Source organism: Myripristis murdjan, chromosome 6 (assembly GCF_902150065.1).
Source record: "Myripristis murdjan chromosome 6, fMyrMur1.1, whole genome shotgun sequence".
In the NCBI taxonomy this organism is placed as follows: Eukaryota; Metazoa; Chordata; class Actinopteri; order Holocentriformes; family Holocentridae; genus Myripristis; species Myripristis murdjan.
Genome location: NC_043985.1, coordinates 5,658,770 through 5,680,625, shown reverse-complemented (window position 1 = coordinate 5,680,625; position 21,856 = coordinate 5,658,770). Strand labels below are relative to the sequence as shown.

At 42.6% G+C, this 21,856-nt stretch overlaps 1 protein-coding gene across 3 annotated transcripts; it reads right to left on the bottom strand.

The window, feature by feature from the left end:
- Nucleotides 1–950: 950 nt before the first annotated feature.
- ampd3b (adenosine monophosphate deaminase 3b) lies at nucleotides 951–21,328 on the bottom strand. Of its 3 annotated transcripts, XM_030054618.1 has the most exons (16): nucleotides 21,119–21,328; nucleotides 15,669–15,742; nucleotides 10,532–10,754; nucleotides 9,932–10,109; nucleotides 9,213–9,378; nucleotides 8,374–8,593; nucleotides 7,844–7,973; nucleotides 7,418–7,612; nucleotides 6,918–7,049; nucleotides 6,489–6,652; nucleotides 5,996–6,122; nucleotides 5,676–5,839; nucleotides 5,156–5,276; nucleotides 4,620–4,793; nucleotides 3,525–3,635; nucleotides 951–2,357 (listed from the first exon to the last, which is right to left on the bottom strand). In XM_030054618.1, exons 2-16 carry the CDS (start codon nucleotides 15,724–15,726, stop codon nucleotides 2,181–2,183), a joined length of 2,340 nt encoding a protein of 779 aa, XP_029910478.1. In that variant the 5' UTR covers nucleotides 15,727–15,742; nucleotides 21,119–21,328; the 3' UTR covers nucleotides 951–2,180. The 3 variants fall into 3 exon arrangements, with proteins under 3 accessions (XP_029910478.1, XP_029910480.1, XP_029910479.1); XM_030054620.1 differs by lacking the exons at nucleotides 15,669–15,742; nucleotides 21,119–21,328 and adding an exon at nucleotides 15,786–15,815; XM_030054619.1 differs by lacking the exons at nucleotides 15,669–15,742; nucleotides 21,119–21,328 and adding an exon at nucleotides 13,077–13,143.
- Between the last annotated feature and the right edge of the window lie 528 nt (nucleotides 21,329–21,856).

Sequence of the window (21,856 nt, the reverse complement as noted above, 5' to 3'; positions counted from 1 at the left end):
TTGATCATGCAAAAACGATAAGCTAAGTGCCTCACACCTACAGCCTAAGTGCTGTCATGCAACAGTACTGAGATATCTAAACCAATGTGCACTTGAATGGTACTTCATTAAAATCCTTAACTCTGTAACAGCTGTCCTACACCACTAGGTGGCCTGCAGAGGCCTGCTTGCACAAAACACACACTGACCAGTGATACTCATCCCTGGTCCCCAAGACACAGAGCCCTGCTGGTTTTCATTTTAACCATTAAATCAGGGACTGACTTGACACCTGAGATGCCAGATGAGCGCTGTTAGTTAGCTGGTAGAACAGAAAACCATCAGCTTTCTGGGTCTGGACAGCTAAGACTGAGAAGCAGTGCTGTAATCATGGCTGTAGTCAGAGTCTGCCTGTGTGAATCTGACTGAGTCAGGGTTGAATATGAAAAGAATGTATCATTTCCACAAAACAAATTAAAGTTAGAAAAATGGAGAAGTCTGTAACATGTTCAAGCCTTGGGAGCTTTAGGCAAAATGAACCTGAATTAAAAGGTAGCTGGTTAGATGTTGGTGGGGAAAGTTGTAAAAGAGTTTCTCCCTGCACAGCAGTCAGCAGTAAGTAGAGGACCAGTGCACTGTGCAGCACCCATGTGTGATGCTGTCTAACTCCGAGTGCAGCAAGGCATTGCTGAGTAAAAAATATATATATTATTAATAATAATAAGGACTTTAATTTAGTATATGTAAAAAGAAGAAAAAAATAGAAAAATTTGATATCATTCATTTTTTTGATCCTGTAAACATCTCAAAATTCAGTTCTCTATAGCAGGGGTGTCAGACTGGTGCCACGGAGGGCCCAGAGGCTGCAGGTTTTCATTCCAACCAAAAACTTCACTGGGTGATTTCTCTGATTGGTTTCTCCTCTCTGCTTTAAAGTGAGGCGATCAGTGAAATCACCTGGTAATGTTTTTGTTTGAAATGAAAACCTGGAGCCTCTCGGCCCTTCATGGCATATGGTCGGACACTCCTGCTGTATAGTTAGAGCTGAAACAGTAATCATTCCAGATCAGGATTACCCCCCAAATCTACTCTACTTTTCTCTATCCACAAAGGTTGATGGACATCTGTACACATGTTATTGAGATATTCTGCTAACAGGCAACTAAATATATGACTAACTTTTGGTTTCTTTCCACCTAACAAAAATATTTGTAGAAGGGATTCCTTAGGACACAGTCCTCTCAAGTGATTGGTCTGTGGTCTATTTTGCACATAGTTTGCAGGGTCCTTAATGCCAGAAAATGTTGTAACCTGTTCCCCTCTCTCGATGAAAATAGGGGAGCGGAGAAGATAAAAATAAGACAATCACTGTGATGTATTAGACTTGTCCAAGACAAATTTCCCTTTTGGCACTAATAAAGTATATCTAAATATCTAATATAATTTGTAAGTCTGAACTAATAAAGGGGCTTGTGATGGATACTCATTTCATAGCAAAGCCCTCACCAAACCAGACTTAGTCAAATTAGTCTTTGGAACATGCAAACACACCAGTGACACACACAAAATAATCAGCATTTAACCTGATAAGAGAGCCCTCCATGGGGCCAAATATAATCACCATAGATGGACATTATTTGCATGTTGTGGTGCCCGTCCCGCTGTGTTAGAGAACACAGTTCTGTTCTGTCAGCCTCTGGTTGAACAAGCCTCTGCTGCCTCTGGATGAGTCACTTCTAAGACAGGTTTGGTGACTAGTGCTTTCTCACATATGCAATCCCAAATCAAGTCCTAGATAATCTAGGCCTATTATAGCAAATTGGGCCCATATCACCTTAACTTCTTCAACTCTGTCGGTCCCACCAGAGGGGTCACTGCTTTGTTGAGACCCACAGTACTTTATTTTAAATTGTAGTGGAGATCACAAGTTTACAGGGTTAAAGTGAAACACAAAATGTCTGGGGTGTTTGGAGAAGTTCCTCCACACTATAAAATAGGTTCCAAAGGTCAAGTTTACACCATATAAAATGTTCCAATCCAAAATTCCCACACCGAGGTCCTCATAAAATACCTCAACGCCTCTTTTCAGATCAGGGTGAGGAGGACTGATAAGAAGGTGTGAGAAATCTAGCTTGCTGTCTAACCAGTGTCCCTTTGTCCCTCAGGACGTATTCAGAAACCGTTCCTCTTGGCATGGTGAATCACTCAGCTGGTGCGGAGCCAGCCTCGGTTTTGACCGCGTCCACCAGAAAACTGAGCTCGTTGCACAGCGTCTCGTGGCGGTAGGCCAAACGGATTTGAGCTACATTGGTCCGCCGAATATCGTTGCCCTCTGGTCCGTCCTGCAGGTAGTTGGAGCCAATGAAGTGTTTCTTTTCCTGCAGAGAGGAGTGGAAACAGATAGGACGTCTTAAAATATTTTTCGACATTTAGCTGATGCACATGTCCATAGTGACTTGGAGCAAATGATTAGGCAGACTCGTGACTGGTTGTGGACCCATTGACTTTTGCAGAGACTGAACCTTTGACCTATAAGTTACAGGACAAGCTGTCCCACTTGGCCGTCCTGCTGCCCTACTGAATGTTTCACCCCTGTACCGAGACACTGGCAGAAGGAATATGAGCTTGAGGGACAAAATTTCATTTTGGATGGTTCTGCCAGCTATCAGCATGGAGCTATTTTAAGAAAGGTGTTACTAAGTGGGCAGGAGGTGTTGCTCATCCCAAAAAGTATTTACTGTATACTCACTGTATAAGCTGGCAACAGTTTGGAAGCTCCTGAGTGTGCAAGATGCAGGAAATATCAGCCAATACCAGTGATTTCATGAAATGGACCGACCAGTTGACTGGAGGTGCAAGCTGTGAATTCTTTAGTGACTTTACCAATTAGATTAAGTTTTGGTCCAGAATTGGTGATGCAAATTGAAGGGAGGGAGACAGGAGATTTTTTGAGCCTGGATAAATGAGGCTAGGATTGTGCAGCAGAGGGAGTGCAACTCAGGATAAGGACGGCAAACCAAAGTTTAATTTGGAACAATAGGGGGAAAGGGTCTCGATTAGTGTAAATGGGACGCTTATCTTTATTGCAGTCCCTCTGTTAGTTATGTGGATAAGACAATTGAGACTTCACAAAAAAGTCAAGTCAAGTGCAGCTTTAAGTGCTTTGCTCAGTGGCACTTTGGCACTTTAGTTCTTAAAGGTGCATGCATTATGCAAAATTGCTGTTGCTAACTGCGAAGAGTTCATTGCAGCACACACAACAAATGATGTGAGGAACCTAATCAATAACCTCATAAACTTAAAAAAACAAAACAAAACAGTGGAACCAGCACAAACTATCAGCAAGTTGGTCCATCAACAAGAACCACATAGCCTCAAACATCAAATTGTGTGCTTTTTATTTTTTTGTCAACCAATGGCTATTTGCTTCAGTTGACCCTGTCTTGCATCGTCCACCTTTGAGTTTGGAGATTCAAACCACCAAACGTCCCATCTCAAACCCTTTATCCTCACATTAGAGATGTGGAGGAGCTGTAGGACCGTACCTGATGAGAGAGGCCGCTCTGCAGCACACTGTTCCTCGCTATCTCACACACATCACAGGTGCTCAGCTTCCACAGCTGGGCTGCAATGGCATATTCCTCCATCAGGGCCTCCTGTGGGGGTGGAAAAGTAATGAATTGCTATTAAAAAATAAGTGAAGGAAGAGCCATTATTATAAAATACCTCCCAAATGGGTGATTCAAGACCATGTCGCAAAATTAAGACTCATTTTTCTATATTTCTTTCCAGGGCCGTTGCTAACTTGACATGAAGATTATAATTTTACTACAAGCTTAAGTCCAACTTGATCTAAGAGGGAGCGTTTGCAAGGCTTAGTTCCCCTTTACAGTGTGCTTATCTTCATTGTGGAAGTGGCAAGAGCACAGTGACGCCAGACTGATTTGGTAACACAACCCTTGTTTACTTGAGGTCATTTAGCATCTACCATCCATATACTGAAGGCTTTTCAATGACTTTTAGTGTCTTTAGTGACATTTGAGGACTGAAAGATGGTATGTTTTGGGGTATGATTTATCATTGGTCTAAATTAGACATCAGAGAGACTTTTTACTCAGTATTTGTCAAGTCAAAAATCCTGGTGAAATCCTTCATTTTCACAAAATCACCACAGGGTTTTTCCTCAGCATCCAAGGTATTGATTGTTGGATGTCCATGTGTATCATTTTTCTCAATTTCTCAGATGTTCAAGGGTTTTCAAGGCCCTGAGACAATATAGCTGAAGAAATTGCAGGCTTAAACTGTGCAGTGAACCTGGCCCTTTCTTGAACAGATTTGTTTTCTGAATGTTACACACGTCCATGCACCGGACACACACCTCTGCTCAGTCTTCTCTTGCACTGTCCCATCGTGCCATATGTGAGGTCCTACTTTTCCTGCACTACATGCATTAGTGCATAGTATACGCCAATCTTTGTTTTGCAGGAAAACTAATTGGTGCAAACTAATTAGTACACACTGCATACTTATGTGTCTCTGTCAGTTTGTTTGCTCTTAGTTTGCACCAATTTCACCAAGATGACTTCCACTACATTCGTATCATGACTGAACAGGCCCATGCTCGCCCCTGTGGGTCTGACCTTGGTGTAGTGGAACTGCATGGGGTCGTCAGTGGACAGCGACACACACAAGCCTTTGTGGAGAAACTCTCGCAGTGGGTTCTTGGAGTATTCGAGGAACAGGCTGTTGTTGCTTAGTGGGGACATGGCAATGGGCACCTGGGCCAGGTAGTACAGGTACTGCAACACTGGACTCTGGGGAGGGACACGTAGAGACATCACAGTCAAGTGAGCAAAGAGATCAGCTTCAAAATGCCATGTATGACTCCTGTGAAAAATCCTCTGGTGTACTGAGTACTGTATACGTTTATGTTGTTATCATTATCTTGGATTTCATTGGCCAGTGTTATTTTCTCATGGCATGCTTCTTTTAGAGTCTTTCCCATCCTGAAAAGAACAGCTTTCTGGGAGAAACACCGGATTGCGTAATTAAAAAAAAGCAAAAATTGTCTGGCCTGATTTTGAGTACTGGCACAAAATATCAGCTGTTAGCAGTTTTAATCCAATATATCAATGTTGCTATGGACATCCACATTTGTCAAATCCCAAGAGCCCACCTTCTTGAGGTTGAGGCCGTGGGAGATGTTGTCTGCCGTGAGGAAGGCTGACACCAGGTGGGTGATGGAACCGGCCTCACCGCAGTGAGGACGAAACTGGAAGGTGTTCAGTCCTCGCTCCCTGCACACACACACAGAATGATGTGTTACAAAATGCAGCACAAGACCCAGACGCAAGTGACGCAGAGTTTTAAAAAGTTTAGAATTACTTGGTAGAATTATACACTGTAATGATCGTTCATTTACATTAAAATTCAGACATTCCTGTGCACTACAGGGGTTTACAGGTTTACTGCACTTACCCCATATTTGACCAAAGTTGGAACAAACTATGCTATATAAAATAATATCCCTCGCTTTTCAAATTTGACTTTTTGGTTGAAGCACCCACCTTATAATGCTCTGCTTCTGTGGCTAACAAAGTCATTACTTTTCATAAACCACAGAACTGATCATCACTTCCCCAGGAGCTATTTTCCTGGTCCTTTAAGTGTTGTTAGGTTGGTGTTGCAGGACTTACTTGCGCAGGTTGTTGAGCACCATGATGTTGGCGTACATGTGGAACAGGTAGTAGCTGTAAGGAGGGTTGCCCTCTGTGGTCCACTCCTCAGGCTTGGGGCTTTTGTAGGAGAACATGTGATCGCTGTGTTTGGACTCATCGTCCACACTGTCGAACCCCGTCACCTACAAGACAGCAGAGAAAAAAAACAGATTGATACAGCATTATTTATCCCTCCTATATATCCCTCCTGATATTTTGGATGAGCCTATGCTCTTCCAAAAAACAAATACATTTTTTTTCTTACTCATTCCACCATGAAAAAAAAAACTACAACTTACGTATTTTAAGAATACGTGTGTTGCTTTGTTCTTCTGTGGATTGACTGTGGCCTCAAAGAGAGGGAGGAAAATGTTCTCCAGCATCTTGGCAAAGTGCGGTATCAGTTTCTTTGACCTGAAAATGTCACTGCAAGATATAGGCAGGCTGTCAGTGCATTTCCCCATACAGACAACATGAGCATTCATCATTTGTCCATTAAGAAATATCAAACTGAATTATGTTATATCTGACCTGCATCCTTTTCACTGGAATCAAAATCACCTCTACCGCCCTACTTTTGTGTTTTATGAAGCCCCCCTCTGGTATGACCTAACAAGGACTGAGAGCCAACATCTTGGCAACATAGACATCAATATTTATCTACTCATCCACTGACAGGTCATAAAGGTTTCTTCCAAAAGGCTATGTATAAATTGAGGAAAATATTTTGGCAAGGGTTCGGAGTGTACATGCTTTCTCATGTAAGTATTGGTACTTTCCTTTAGCACTTACTAGATTCTGGGAATTTGGATCATCCAGCGCATGTTGGGCGAGTGGACTTTATGCTGGATGAACCAGGTGGCCAGGTTCTCCCACTCATCAGCAGAGCGGCCATAGATTGACAGACGAGGCTCTGCGTGCTGGTACTTACTCTCCTCCAGCTCATGAGCCACTTCCTGCCACAGACACAAAACCACAGGAAGTTTGCAATGTCATTCAGTGCGCCTTCAAAGCAATTTGTCATTTCAAATAAACTTGACAGAGGAGAAAAATAGGCTATACATGCTCCAATTAGCACCTTTCTAATAATCATGATCCCACCCAGAGTGTTTTACCAAGACGCTGCATGCACTGTACATGTATGGTAGAGGAAGAGATCTTAAAACGGAAAGGCAAAAAGATCAAGTTGAGCAGTGTTTGTGTTTTTTAGTTGGACTGTACCTTGATGAGGCGTGCAAAGTATTCCCCTTTGATGTAGTTGTCTGTTTTCAAGTAAATCTCTCGCAGCTCACTGGCTCCCACAGGGTTGTATTTGGAGTTGAACTTGTCAAACCGATGAAATGTTTGCCTTCCCTGGGAGAATAATTTGGGATGAATCTCATGCACAGATGATTGCATTTCCCTTCCAGCAACATTACAGTATTGATTATGTCTGGATAACACGTTCAGACGGCTTCGCCTGCAGCCCCAAGAAATAATTGCATAGCATCTTATGAAATGCATCAACACCTGTGTCAACAAACACAGGATGGCAAAACTTAAGACTCAGTATGCAATCACTGATATCAACATATGGATAAAATGGACACAGCCAACAGCTCTTGACATCATCAACTTTGTATTTCTAGACACACTGCAACCTAAACGTGATGCAGACCATTATTGGAGCGCTGCTGGATCTTCTAGGAACTTTAGTACCAAAGTCGAGATTTTGCTCTTACAGCGTGCACGTCCAGCGAGTCCACAGTGAGGTCGTAGGGGTCCATAGCGAGGTTGTCGAACACTTGCTTGAGGGTGATCTTCTTTCCGCCCTTCTCCAGGACCACGCGGTCCGCCTCTGTCTGGTAGGTGTCCTGGATAAACCTCAGCAGATGCTTCTGGTTCATGCAGGCAGCAGCATGGATGTGTGTGTCCACCTGATGAGACATGAACCATCACAGCTTGCACAGCTTACTTGGACAAGTTGCATCCATAAACTGTTTTCTACATCATAAAAAGTGCGTCCACTTCTTGTTTGTGTAGTGAGACCAGGTCCCTAGGCCTAGGGTTACTGTGAGTAGATCTTTTATGGAAAGAGCAGGTCTGATTACACACTTTTTTTTACATAATATGGTTTATGTGAAATTGAGGCCATAAGACCAACCAACCTTTCTAACATTGTAGAAATCTCTGTGTGGGACACTCTTCAGCTCTTTGAGCTCTGCCATTTCATTCAACATCTCATGAAGGTAAAATTTTGAGGCCAAGAAGTTCAGCCGTCTATGGCAGTAGGTTTTCCTGCAAACAACATAACATCAATTCAGCATTCATCAGTTCAACATCAAAACACTTTCGTGGAAGGCAACATAACATCAGTTCATGTCCTGTGGAACGTAAAGTCTAGTTTTTGTTTAACCAGCAATTTTCTTGAGCATGCATGTTCTTTTTCAGCACCGCCCCCTTGTACAGTTACAGGAATTCAAAGCAGGTAGCTACCTAGTATGATCAGTCTTCTTAAATGCAATAGAGGGCACATTAACGGTAGTTTTTGAGGGAAAGGACAGAGGTATTTGTTGTCCCCGCCTGGATTTTCCCTGTCAAGAAGGGCCTTGCAAGATATGTGGTCACAATCGTTTTTCGCAAATTGTAAATGTGCGCTTATGCGCTCTACAATATACAATAAAATTTGTGTTCTCACGTTGGGCCATCTGCTATCATGGCAAGGACATGGCTCATGTCAATGGCAAAGGTCTCCAGGTCGGGGTAAGGAAGGCTGTGAGGGAGCTCCTGTTTCAGGGCCTCGGCGTTGTCGTAGACATACACTATGCCATCCTTCATCTTCAGCTCATAGTTCAAGTTCTCTGGAATGCCCTCCATGGAGTAGGGATCCTCTCCCTCATGAGGGCAAGGGCAGATGTCTACAAGTGATGGGAGTGGATAAACAAAGACAATGACAATACTGTGGTTAAATTTATTTGATTAATCTTGCTTGGATTAAAGCAGAATAAAATACGCAGGTACAATGGGAATAAAAGTTTTAGCTCCTCAAGCAACATTTAAAAGTCTTGGTTCCCAGACCACAATGGCCGGATTTTGTCATTTGATGACATCATTGGCACTATGCAGTCTTTCTTGTGGTGTTTAAGCGTTGCCTGTGGTAGAATCACTTTGACACTTTGTGTAGGTGATGTTCTTCTCTTTTCCTGTTTAGTCAGCGTAGCTGTGGCTGCTCATGCTAACAACCCAGCTCTTCTTTTTACTCTAAACATTATTTCTGCAGCAGCAGCTCTAAAGCCAGTCCTCAAGCACCTGTCCTGCTACGACTGATCCCAGTTATTCTATTCTTACACATCTGATCCAGTTAAGAGCTTGATGCTGATTGGTTGAACAATAAAAACAGATTTAGCCAAACATTGAAAGTGTGTATCCATTTCTTGGATGAGGTGTGTAAATATGGAACAAAAATGGAACAAAAATTACATGAGGAAAATGACTTTTTTTAAATAGAATTTTAATCATCATCTTTTGAACCCCCACCTGGCAAGATCTCGTCCTCCTCCCTCCACTTTTCGTTTGCAGCGGTGCGGAGGAAGCGGGCGGTGGTCCTGGGGAAGCGGTGGTAGGCCAGCCTGGAGTACTTCTCTCTGATGAACAGAGCTGTCAGGAGGCTCTTGGCTGCCTGCTCATAATCCTCAACTGTGATCTGGACATGGAGGAAGCATCACCTTTTAAAAGCCTGTTTCCCAGGTGAATTCAAATATTTCAGATTTTACTGTGACACTAAGAATTCAAGTTTGGCAGACAGCATTTCTGATGTTTTGCAAAACATATTGCTGTCCGATTAATGTAACACACCCACCGGCAGCCATAATGGAGCTCTTGGGCCAGATGGTTGCATTTCTGCATATGCAACTTGGCTGTTTGGGCAGAGCTTAATGCCGGGGTCAGACTACATAAATTCAACTCGATTTGGCATGGCCGACAAATTTACCACGTCATGTCCAAATATAAAGTCCATGATTGACAAACAGGCCCTTTAAATGTGTCATCGAACGTCATTCATTTCAGCATATCCGATTTTTAAGCTGTATTTGGCTAGTGTGACTACTCCTATGAAGTGTACACTTGACTGTCATACTGTCATAGACATAAAGACCAGTCAGTCATGTCACTAGATGGACGCTTGATGTGTGACAGAACTGCAGCGAAGATTATGTAGCCTCACATCAACAAGTTGTAGTTTGCAACTCATTTACCCCTGCACAGTAATCTCCGCTGATGGTAACCCTCTGAAACTCTGGCATGTTCTCTGGCAAAGAAGGTTCTGGCGTGGCAGGGGAGAGCAGAGGGGAAACTACAGCCAGAGCCCAGTCAGCGTTGACAGGTATCTGCAAAGACACTGACTGCGAACGCTTCATCTTAAAATTCTTCTTCCTGGAAGACACACAACAGGTAACAAATATTATCCTACTGTTATCAGTCGCTGTATCTGCAAAAGGTCATTTGAAGACAACCTGAGAGGAGTGTTCTCCACAAGGACACAAGTGTAAACCTGGGGTTCTTGGATCTGATATCCACCATAGGACCTGAGGTTCTCGGGCTAAAGACTCTATAGGAACCTGTGTTCCTGTAGCCTTTGAAAACAAATCTTGTTAGTAATAACATTACTAAACTGACCTACATCTTTTTCATGTTTTTACTTTTTTATTTCACTATTATTTGCAGACAGCCATTTCTCCAGTGGACCCCCATGATGGAGCCAGACGTGGCTGCAATGAGATCTGCGATGCAACTGCAAAGGTACAATAGGAACAAAAGGCATCTAGAGTGAAACAAAACAAAACAAAACGTGTGACCTCTTAGTCGTCTCCTCAGACTGCTGCTCAGCCAGCTCCTTCTGCAGCTCCCGCTCCCTGTTCTCATGCAGGCCGATGGGACAGTCCTCTGGCACGGTGAACATGGAGAGGGCATCCTTAGTGCCTTCCTCCTTCAGGGCTGAGGCGTATACCTTCTCTGCCAGCAGGCGCACCTTCTCATCCATCTCATTCAGTGAGATCTTGGGGAACTGCCGGGGCATTTCTGCAGGAGCGGAGAAACACAAACTCTTAGAAGGCAGGCAGAGTTCGAGTTTTTCTTAATGCTGTCTTGTCTTGCACAGACTTGGGTCTCCAAAAAGTATCTTGCAATGATATGAGTGGTGGGATAGCCGTGGGAGACTCAGCTTCAACTTGTGTGTACCAACAGTAAATGTTTAATGGTGCTAAATGGGGATTATGAGCACATGTGTTTTTGTTGTTGCTGTTGTTTTCCCTGTTAAACTCTCATTTTCTTGTGTTAAACATTAAAGCATTATAACTTAACATTATAGCATGCTGTTGTGTTGATATTATCATGGTATGAGTAGATGTGATATGCACAACTCAATGATATGCTACAATTTTCTTGCTTCACAATAATACTGTGGTAACACCTTGATTACTAGGAAATTACTAATATTCAGTGGTAGGTCTATGTTGTGTTGGAACCTGTTTGTCACTATAGTTTTTATGTAATAACACAGTTTTATGTAGGTAACAGTAAGATGTAGAGCAATAACATGGACATGAACTGTAATGAAATGAAATATTACCGCAGTTAAAGAAAGAAAAATATTATCTTAGTGGTGCCATTAAACAAATACCAGTAAGGTAATCGTGAGACTTCCAAGTTTTAGGCAAGGGGTGGGGGTGAGCGGTGATACACTCAACACGTTTTGCAACGCCTCAACTTAGTAAACATGTCTTCAGTGGCTGACTCATGTTTCAGTGCTGGCTGCATGTGCTCCGTGCATCTCAGTCAGGTTACAGTAAACACGAGCAATCACTGGCATGGCCACCCTTCACTGGGAGGGTCACCTCTCACCCCCGAGGATCGAAGGTCACACTTCAAAGACAACACAACACTGAGGTAGGCCTGAGACTTAACCAAACTAAAAAAAAAAAAGGGGAAGAATGCCTACTTCTCCAGTGCATACAGTCTCATAATATTCAGGCAACCCTCATTGCACCTCTTGATGTAACTTACCTTCATGTAAATGATCATGTAAACACTGTATACCAGGGAAAAGGAGGACTGGGGCAACACAGAGCTCATTTAGCCGTGGCCCATTTTAATTCGTTCTGTAGCTGACAGGGTTGAATAACAGTTTTTCCTAAAAAAAAACATTCCCCTGAGATTTTGTCCTTTCTGCAACTGCACTGCTGCATGGTACATTTAATCTATAGAATCAAACAGGGTGGCTCCTCTCAGAAATTTCCTTTTTTGATGATTCCAGATAGCGCCGGGGAATTCCTGTGTTTTTACTGTAAATGGAAAGGGAAATTGTGACCCTTGCTGTTACATAGCCTCTGTTATTTGCATTCCGTTACTTTGGTTCCCAAGACATTTTTGTGGGAAAACTGTTGTGTTTATTCAAAATGACCTGATGCTGGTCATACCAGTGGCATTAATTATGGTTCTATTTCCAGCTCTGACTCTGCGCATTCATGCTTTGATGTAGGACATCAGAGTTGATTATAGTTTCGGGGCTTGCCTGGCTTAAGCCTGTAGGTGTGACAGCTTATGTTGCTGTCCAACATCCCTGATCTTGGACTATTCTGATCACCATGTCATCACTGTGTCCAGTAATCTACTTTGGGCTGCCTCCCGATTCCGTTCTCGTGAAGTTATGTGAATCAACAAGCACAGTACGGGTATATTCTGCACCTCTGTATCAAATTGCAAGCTCTGCCATTGCCTCCCTCCTCCTTCTACTAAATGTTGACATGCAACTCTACCCGTCCTAGTACTCTGAGCGATCCCGGCACCTTCACAGATGACACCGTGCCCCCACACTGGGACAGTTTTCAGCCTGTTCCTCGCCCAACACACTCAGGCATCCTGCATTCCTGGCAAGCCTTCCCAGCACGTGTATCGCTCTCTTACTGGAACAGCTGAGCAGCCTCATGGCCGAGAATCGCGACCCACATCCTGTCTCTGGAAACTTGACCTGCACTAGACTGTTGGTGTACACTAGGTATACATTAGCACTTTTGATGTGTACAGTAAAAACTGACTCCTTTCACTCTTGTGCTTGTGTAAGAGGGTTAAACCTCTGCATTCCATAAACATTCCATAAAAAGTGAGCATGTCACCACATTTAACTGGTAGTAGTAGTTGAAGAAATGCCCCCCCCGTTTCAGCTGATGATCTGCTTTATTTGTGTCTTCTTTGGACTCAGAAAGTGGACCGTCTGTCACACCTGACTACCTTAGTGCCGCAGGCCATAGGCAGTCATTGGCCATTATAATTACTCATAATTGTCATGACACAGTACCCCATTGTGACTACACAGAAGTAGTGGTAGCTCCGTCTGTCTCTTACCTTCAGTAGCGATTTGGGCCATGTTTGGCTCTCTCAGTCTCTGCCTCCTCTGGAAAACTTTTCAGTTTTCTTGTGCAGACTTATGTGTCTGCCTCTGTTTCTCTCTGTCCCTAGCTCTCGCTGCGGCTCCGCTATTTTCTTGTTGTGTGTGCCACCTGATGTTGACTCTCAGCTTTGATTGCCGCTGGCTTCTCTTGCCACTGTTGAGATGGTTCTCAAGTCTATCTGCTGTCTCGTTCTCCTCGTATCTACGATGTGTCTCTGCTCTGGTGTTTCACTCCAACTGCCTCTGTCAGGCTTTGCTCTGCTGTTTATTTGGTCCGGTGCCTGTATGTATGATGCAGCTGCTGGTTGTTGCTGTCTTGAGTATCCCTCCACTCCTCTATTTTAGGGTTTTGAGAGCGTCAGGGTGACAGAGTCTGCTAATCCAAGCTGGTATGTCACAACTGGCTCCTAGCATGTGGGCGACTCTCTACTTCTGAGATGGGGCAATGAAGAGGGAATGAGCATGTTCTCGAATGCTTACAGCCTCAGGAAAGTGGATTTCACTAGCTTTAATTTCCCCCCTGAAGTTGAATGTCTTACTCCCCCCTTCTCTAGGATTTGAAGAAACAGAGAGGCCATTTTAGAAAGGTAGCTTAAGTGTCTTTAGCTGGATTTCAGGCTTGGGGGGGGGCATGGATTTGCTTTACATTATTTTTCAAAAGTAAACAGTACCTCATGGATAAGCTTACTATCAAAAGATACTTTGATTGCTGATGTGGCTCATGGAGGAGCATAGAATATGGTAAACACAGCTTCACATGTATGTATGTGGCATACAAGAGAGCTTTGCCAACTATTAAGAGAACCAATACATGATTGGCAAAGGAAGAATAAATGATTGAGAGATACACATTAACATACAGCTTCCATTCATCCTGTAAAACACACAACTGTGAGGAGAATAGTTTGGATTGTTGCAGAGTGGCAGTGTGCTGACTGGTTCCCAACCCGGTCCTCAAGGCCCCCCTGTCCCGCAGGTTTTTGTTCCAGCTCTACTCTCCCAATTAAGGCCCATGCACCCTCGTGTACGCCCTATTCAGGTAGATCTGTGTGTCAGCCAATCAAATCTAATGTAAACAAGGTGAGCTGGTCCTTTAATGGTCAAGCCCCTTGAATCGCTCTCAGATTATTATTATAGACATTTTTATTGGCTTTATCTGTGAGCATAAATCATCCTGTATTTAAGCTGTAAATACCCCATATTGTATGTTTTCCTTATATTTGTTGTGTACTGAATATATTTTCTTAGTTTCATGTATTTTCTATTAATTTGTATTTTGTCTATCCTGTCTGAGAGTCATGGACCTTGATTTGACATTAAAAAAAAAAAACAACGTGCATTGCTACAAGTAGTGGCAGCACAAATTGTTTTTGCCGTATGCCAGTACACATAATTTGGCTTTGCACTCTCTTTGCTGTTTCTATTTCTGTAGCTTTGCACTGGGCCAATAGAGCACCTTAAAATGTCAGCAGTGCAGCACCGCCACAGTATTTGCTGCTATAAACAAAAACTGGTTGAGCAATAATGTTTGTATGGAGCGACGTGGGGTTTAATCCTTGTCCAGCAGTGGCTGAGCGGCGGATGTTAGATTCACTCAGGGTGTCAACTGGTGTCAGGTCAGCTGCAGCATAAATAGATCTTTTTATGAGTGAAAGTGAGGATTTCAAGGACCGCAGTGGTCCTATTTTAACATCTCATTAACAGTCATGATCATATCTGTCCGTCACAAATATCAGTTGCATAAGTATGTACAGAATATGCTTTGCAGCTTAGAAGTCATATGACAAGATGGAATTACCTGCATGTAGCGACTTTTAAATTTCATAAAACAGTTTTTCTTGTATTTTGATCCTAAGTGGAAGCAACCTGGGCTGAGTTATCTGTGTGAAAATAACTACATTACATTCACTCATGTAACTGTGATTAAGCAGCTTTTTTGTCTACTTCTGTGTACTCAGCTACATTTTAAGTCCCATCCGCTGCAGAGTGCAAATTTTACACGCTCTCTGTCAGCACCAGAGACTAGACCTTCATGAACGTACAGATGGCGGGGCCTTTCACAATAAAATGGTCAGTTAGCACAGAGTAGAAAAGCAATCTGTCTTTACTTTTTTGGCGCACTTTGAAATTTCTAAATTCCCAGTTAAAAGAATCTCCTTTTAGAAATTCATTGGTAAAGATTGCATCTCACAAAGTTACTGTTTTCCAAATGAGTTAGTTTTCACTTAGTTTTACAGTAGTGCTTTTACTTCTGCTTAAGTAAAATATCATCACAGTGGCAATCCTTCTATCTGAGTGGCAATTGCTAACACCCTTTCACCCACTGCCAAAGCATATTCTGCACACATGTATGCAAATGATATTTGTCACAAACAGATGAGATCACAACTACTGACAAGAAGCCATAATAGGATCAGATGTTTGAACATGTGCATGTTCCTTCAGTGAGGCATCATCGGTGGTCACTGCTGCTGCAATGACCACCGATATTAGTTTTGTATTACTGTTGTGTTGCGTGTGTGTGTATTAGGTTCATACAAACTCACCTCTCCCTAAGCAAGGGGTAGACTGCTGCTTAAAGAGTGGTGTGTCTGCTTTCCTCATATTGAAGTTTTTCGACCTAAAAGAAAGATTTGGTCAAAGTTATAAAACATCGGTCTTACCGTAATCCATTGTACTGCAACACAGGAATGAACTTAGCTTCAGTTATCAGATAAGGATTAAGATCAGATACATAAAGTGAACGTTACAGCGCTGGTTTGCTGCCTGATGCCGTGCAACACCGAGGTGATGACACTTCGACAAAGAAAAAGGAAGGAAGACCACAAGTTACACTTCTCTGGTTGAGAAAGAATCACAACTATTGTGATAACTTACATAAAATATTTCTTGTTTTTTTTTTTTTTGTCAAAAGACTAATGTTATTTATTCATCTTGTGAGCATAATTTTGCTACTTTATATAAACTTAATAACAGGCAGCATTACACACAGACTGTGCACATGTGTTACCAAATCGGTTAAATGGAAGTATGCAGATCTCTCTCCTCCATGACACAGAGGACAGTTTTGCTCCCAAATGTTCACTAACTGGCCCTGTGTCATCCAACTGCAATGTTCACAAAGAAATACAGAATGACAGTCTCAAATAATCATGTCTCAACACTGCTGGGATCAGACATGGTTCAAATATATGGTATGCATGGTCTGCTTATTTTTTTGAGAACTGAAATAGCTTGTTACAGATTTGTCTCAGTTCCTTGCTATTTCTGCGTGGCCCATAAAAACAAACAAATATAACAAACCAAAAAAAAAAAAAAAAAAACTCCATGCCACTCAATGGCCGGGCTACTAAAATGCAATGAGAAAAGAGAGAACTTGCACATGCAAAGTGGCTGTGGCTGTGTTATACCATCTCTGGGTTTGGTGGATGCATCCTGTCTCAACAGTTTGAAACAGTATCTGTCTCGCAGTGTGAGCTGCGTCTCTCTTGCACAAACAAGGGATGAACAACACATGGAAAGTCCTTTGAGTCTCACACTATACGCTGCAGTATATCCACCAGTAATCTGTCTCAGACTCTTTTGTGTTTCCAACTGGCCCCGGGTCTGAAAGGCAGGACTGAGCCTGTTCCATTTTTGAGGAAATGCCCAGACAGCCAGCCGTGGCCTGATAATGGAATGCACCACACTTGCATTCACTGCTTAAAGCAAAAACTTGCCCGACTAGGTTAGCGGTTAGTGTAATGATCAGCTTTGAGCATCTTGGAGAACAAAACAAAACAAAAAAAGTTCTGTATGACTGATGGATTTCACAAGTCAGAGAACAACACTGTTTAAATTGAAAGTTATGCAGCTGATATGTTAATACATTTAATAACATCATAAATTTAAATATCTGCAGATGTCTGACAGTTAAGGAGGCTCGAGGAAATAAAGTGTGTACATTAAGTGAAAAGCATAATTAGACTATAAGTTTGAGTAGTTTGTGACTATTTGGATTTCCTTACTTCATTTTAATCTTCAGAGGCCACTCCCACCCTCATAGATCTTGAGAACTTTAATGATCCAGATCAGATGGGACTCAAATGCAGACGCAACAGGCCAAGGCAGGCGAAAGGTAAAATCAGCAACTTAACAGGAGGGTTTAGGAAATTTACAAAAGAAAAAAAAGTCCATCCCATTATCCAAAAGGCAAGTAAAAAAGGCACAAGTCCAAATAAAATGCCAGGCAGGATACGTACACTGGCAAACTTAAGTTCATAAACTGAACAGGATTGAATAAACAGAATTTAAACAGGATCCAAGGGTTTCATGAAAAACAATTGACATGTACAGTACAGGCCAAAAGTTTGGACACACCTTCTCATTCAATGCGTTTTCTTTATTTTCATGACTATTTACATTGTAGATTCTCACTGAAGGAATCAAAACTATGAATGAACACGTGGAGTTATGTACTTAACAAAAAAAGGTGAAATAACTGAAAACATGTTTTATATTCTAGTTTCTTCAAAATAGCCACCCTTTGCTCTGATTACTGCTTTGCACACTCTTGGCATTCTCTCCATGAGCTTCAAGAGGTAGTCACCTGAAATGGTTTTCACTTCACAGGTGTGCCTTATCAGGGTTAATTAGTGGAATTTCTTGCTTTATCAATGGGGTTGGGACCATCAGTTGTGTTGTGCAGAAGTCAGGTTACTACACAGCCGACAGCCCTATTGGACAACTGTTAAAATTCATATTATGGCAAGAACCAATCAGCTAACTAAAGAAAAACGCGTGGCCATCATTACTTTAAGAAATGAAGGTCAGTCAGTCTGGAAAATTGCAAAAACTTTAAATGTGTCCCCAAGTGGAGTCGCAAAAACCATCAAGCGCTACAATGAAACTGGCACACATGAGGACCGACCCAGGAAAGGAAGACCAAGAGTCACCTCTGCTTCTGAGGACAAGTTCATCCGAGTCACCAGCCTCAGAAATCGCAAGTTAACAGCAGCTCAGATCAGAGACCAGATAAATGCCACACAGAGTTCTAGCAGCAGACCCATCTCTAGAACAACTGTTAAGAGGAGACTGCGCAAATCAGGCCTTCATGGTCAAATAGCTGCTAGGAAACCACTGCTAAGGAGAGGCAACAAGCAGAAGAGATTTGTTTGGGCCAAGAAACACAAGGAATGGACATTAGACCAGTGGAAATCTGTGCTTTGGTCTGATGAGTCCAAATTTGAGATCTTTGGTTCCAACCGCCGTGTCTTTATGAGACGCAGAAAAGGTGAACGGATGGATTCCACATGCCTGGTTCCCACTGTGAAGCATGGAGGAGGAGGTGTGATGGTGTGGTGGTGTTTTGCTGGTGACACTGTTGGGGATTTATTCAAAATTGAAGGCACACTGAACCAGCATGGCTACCACAGCATCCTGCAGCGACATGCCATCCCATCCGGTTTGCGTTTAGTTGGACGATCATTTATTTTTCAACAGGACAATGACCCCAAAGACACCTCCAGGCTGTGTAAGGGCTATTTGACCAAGAAGGAGAGTGATGGAGTGCTGCGGCAGATGACCTGGCCTCCACAGTCACCGGACCTGAACCCAATCCAGATGGTTTGGGGTGAGCTGGACCGCAGAGTGAAGGCAAAGGGGCCAACAAGTGCTAAACACCTCTGAGACTGTTGGAAAACCATTTCAGGTGACGACCTCTTGAAGCTCATGGAGAGAATGCCAAGAGTGTGCAAAGCAGTAATCAGAGCAAAGGGTGGCTATTTTGAAGAAACTAGAATATAAAACATGTTTTCAGTTATTTCACCTTTTTTTGTTAAGTACATAACTCCACATGTGTTCATTCATAGTTTTGATTCCTTCAGTTAGAATCTACAATGTAAATAGTCATGAAAATAAAGAAAACGCATTGAATGAGAAGGTGTGTCCAAACTTTTGGCCTGTACTGTATACCGAGAGCTAACGGGCTGCAGCATTGTCAATGTGCAGCCTCCGGGGATGTTAAGATAAAACGGATTTGTATCCCTCTACACCTAAAAGATTTCAGTTTACGTGTGCATGTTTTGTATGTGTTTGCATGCTGTTTGTGCAACTCAAGTGCACATTTTATATATCATGCATGCCATATAGTGTTGGGCAGAAGTGAATACTTTGGTACTACACAATTTTTCTGATTTTTTTTTTCTCTGCAGGGTGCTCGCTTGTGAGCTCTGTGGCTGGGTTATTGTTGACATGCCGTGTCTGAGGAAGTTTAGACAGAGCGGTGTCCAGCTTGTTAGCAGCAAAGTAAACAACTAAAAGATCCAGAAGCAAGATCAGATCTGTTATTGAATATGATTCATCCTCCAAAGCCATTCAGGCCACTATCTTGATAGAGTCCCCGCCCAGCTTATAACATTTGTTGATATTTAAAGCTGCACCTAGCAGGATTTTTATGTAACAATACAACTGTATTATCAGCCTAAACCACAAATTGGAGGCAAAAAGGCCCTTGATATTTTTTGTAATCTGCACAGTTCAGTGTAATTGGCTATATGATCCCTCTCCATACACTGGAGGAGATTTAAAGGACTACAAAAGCACTGGGGGGATATTTATGCTTACAGATAGTTTGCATGCTTTGTGGGCTCACTGACTCAAGAATATGGTATCTAAAAACAAACAAACAAAAAAAAAGAATCAATTTTGTCATTCTGCCAACTTAAAGCTAAGATTTGTTCCAGAGCTGATGTTAACTAGCAACCTTGTGAAAGACAGATCACAGTGTTGTAAAAATGCTAAATGCATACAGTTGTTACTTTTTTGTGTTCCTGGTCATGAGGGCCTAGCCTAGAGCCTATCCCAGCATGCACTGGGCAGGGAAACACCCAGAGCAGCTTTGCCAGCACATCTGACACAGCTAGACAGATAATCACATTCACACCTACCTGAGCTGCATGTCTGTGGGAGGAAACCTGAGCACCCGGGGGAACCAGTGCAAACACAGACATAATATGTGAACTCCTCCCAGAGAGTGCCAGGACACGGGTCCCGCGCTTCCTTACACTCCACTGGTAGTGCTTTGTTTGGTTAAAACCATCTGTTTGACTCCCTGATTAATTTTTTCAAAAGTTTAAGCATAACCACGTCAATGCCATAAAGGCATTTTAACTGCATTTTAGACATGGCATCATTTTGTGCCGTTTATTGTCAGAATTGAGAAAGAGTAACAAGGACACGCCTTTCTTCCAAGAAGTGATTCTCCACAAGCTTTTTTTTTTTTTTTTTTTAGAGGCAAAAAGGGCTTTGTGAAACGCTTGCCAACACAGCCGTTTCTCACCTCTTAAAATGCTGTAAAAATACATGGTGAAGTGGCATCCGTCTGTGCCATCACATCCTCCAGCACGAATGATCATCTGCATCATGGTTGTAGTCATTAATTATATCAATCGCTCATGAATTTAGCATGGCATTGAAATGTGCAGGTGCTTACACAGGCTGCCATGTGGTCAATGGAAAGAAATAAAAGCCGAATGAACATCAACGGCTGAAGTGCCCGGGTAAGAGTGCTGCTTCAGTGCATGTTGAAGCAGCACGTATTGTGTTGGTAAGTATTTTGCGAGAAGGTTTAGGCCCTATTGGTTGTCACAAAAAAAAAAAAAAAAAAAAAAATCCTGGTCTCTCCCACAATAACGACATCGAGCTGCATGCCCTTCTGGCTTGCATGAATAACTCCGGAAGGACATGAATTCCTGGCAACCAGTATTCCTATAAAGAGTGCAAGATAGTCCAAAATGTGCATATATGCGTTCTATAACATAATAGATTTGGAGGCAAAGCTGTCACAAAGCAGATATATTCCCGGCAATGAGTTTTAATATGCAAGGCAGTGTGCTGTAAGTGCCAGACAGAGACATGCACATGATATGAGTGCAAGAGATAGTAACAGTCATTAGCAGGCTGGAAATGAGTGTAAGAAGCCCCGGCTGAAGCATCACCACTGCAGCATTACACTTACTGTCTGTATGGCCTCGAAACACCTCGTCGGACTGTGGAGTCTGTGCTGCTCGTCACACTGGCCAGACAAACGCCCGCTCAACAGGTTCCTCTGATGTGCAAGCCCACACCTGCTTTTAACTCTTTCACGTTCGGCTTGGAAACAAAGTCACAAAGGTCACCCTAAAGCGTAAAGTCTGAAGGCATGAAACCCTAAAAAAAGAAAGCTGGCATCAGGACGTGCTCTGCTTCAAAATTGTTTGAGTGATTTAGAGAAAGTGGGGAGGAGGGGACTTGCACACATATTTCTCCCCGCCTTTTTTCAACACAGTTGAAGAGTAATCCAACTATTTATAAACTACACACTTCCTTGTTTAGTCATAGCCCTCATATATAACACAGAGACCTGGGGCTGAGCGTTAAGTTTGACCCTAAGGCCTTACTCTCTGTTATTTAGTTATGTAATATGCATGGTATATTGCAAACAAACACATCTGAATGCATTGTGCCATGGGTGCGGCTCCCCACACACAATAAGAGACAGAATGCGTTGACAGTAAGAGGAAGTATGTGAAAGTCAAGATAATATACTGCACTTGTCTGTGAGTAACACAGCTGTCAGAGCTATGTGAACGGCCCTGATGAGGTAAATCCCACCCATCTGCCACCGACATTTGCCACCATTATTTGATTCAGGTCTGCTGTACACTGAGTTTTGCTTACATAAGATAATCCTCTAGTCATTACTCAAATGTATTTA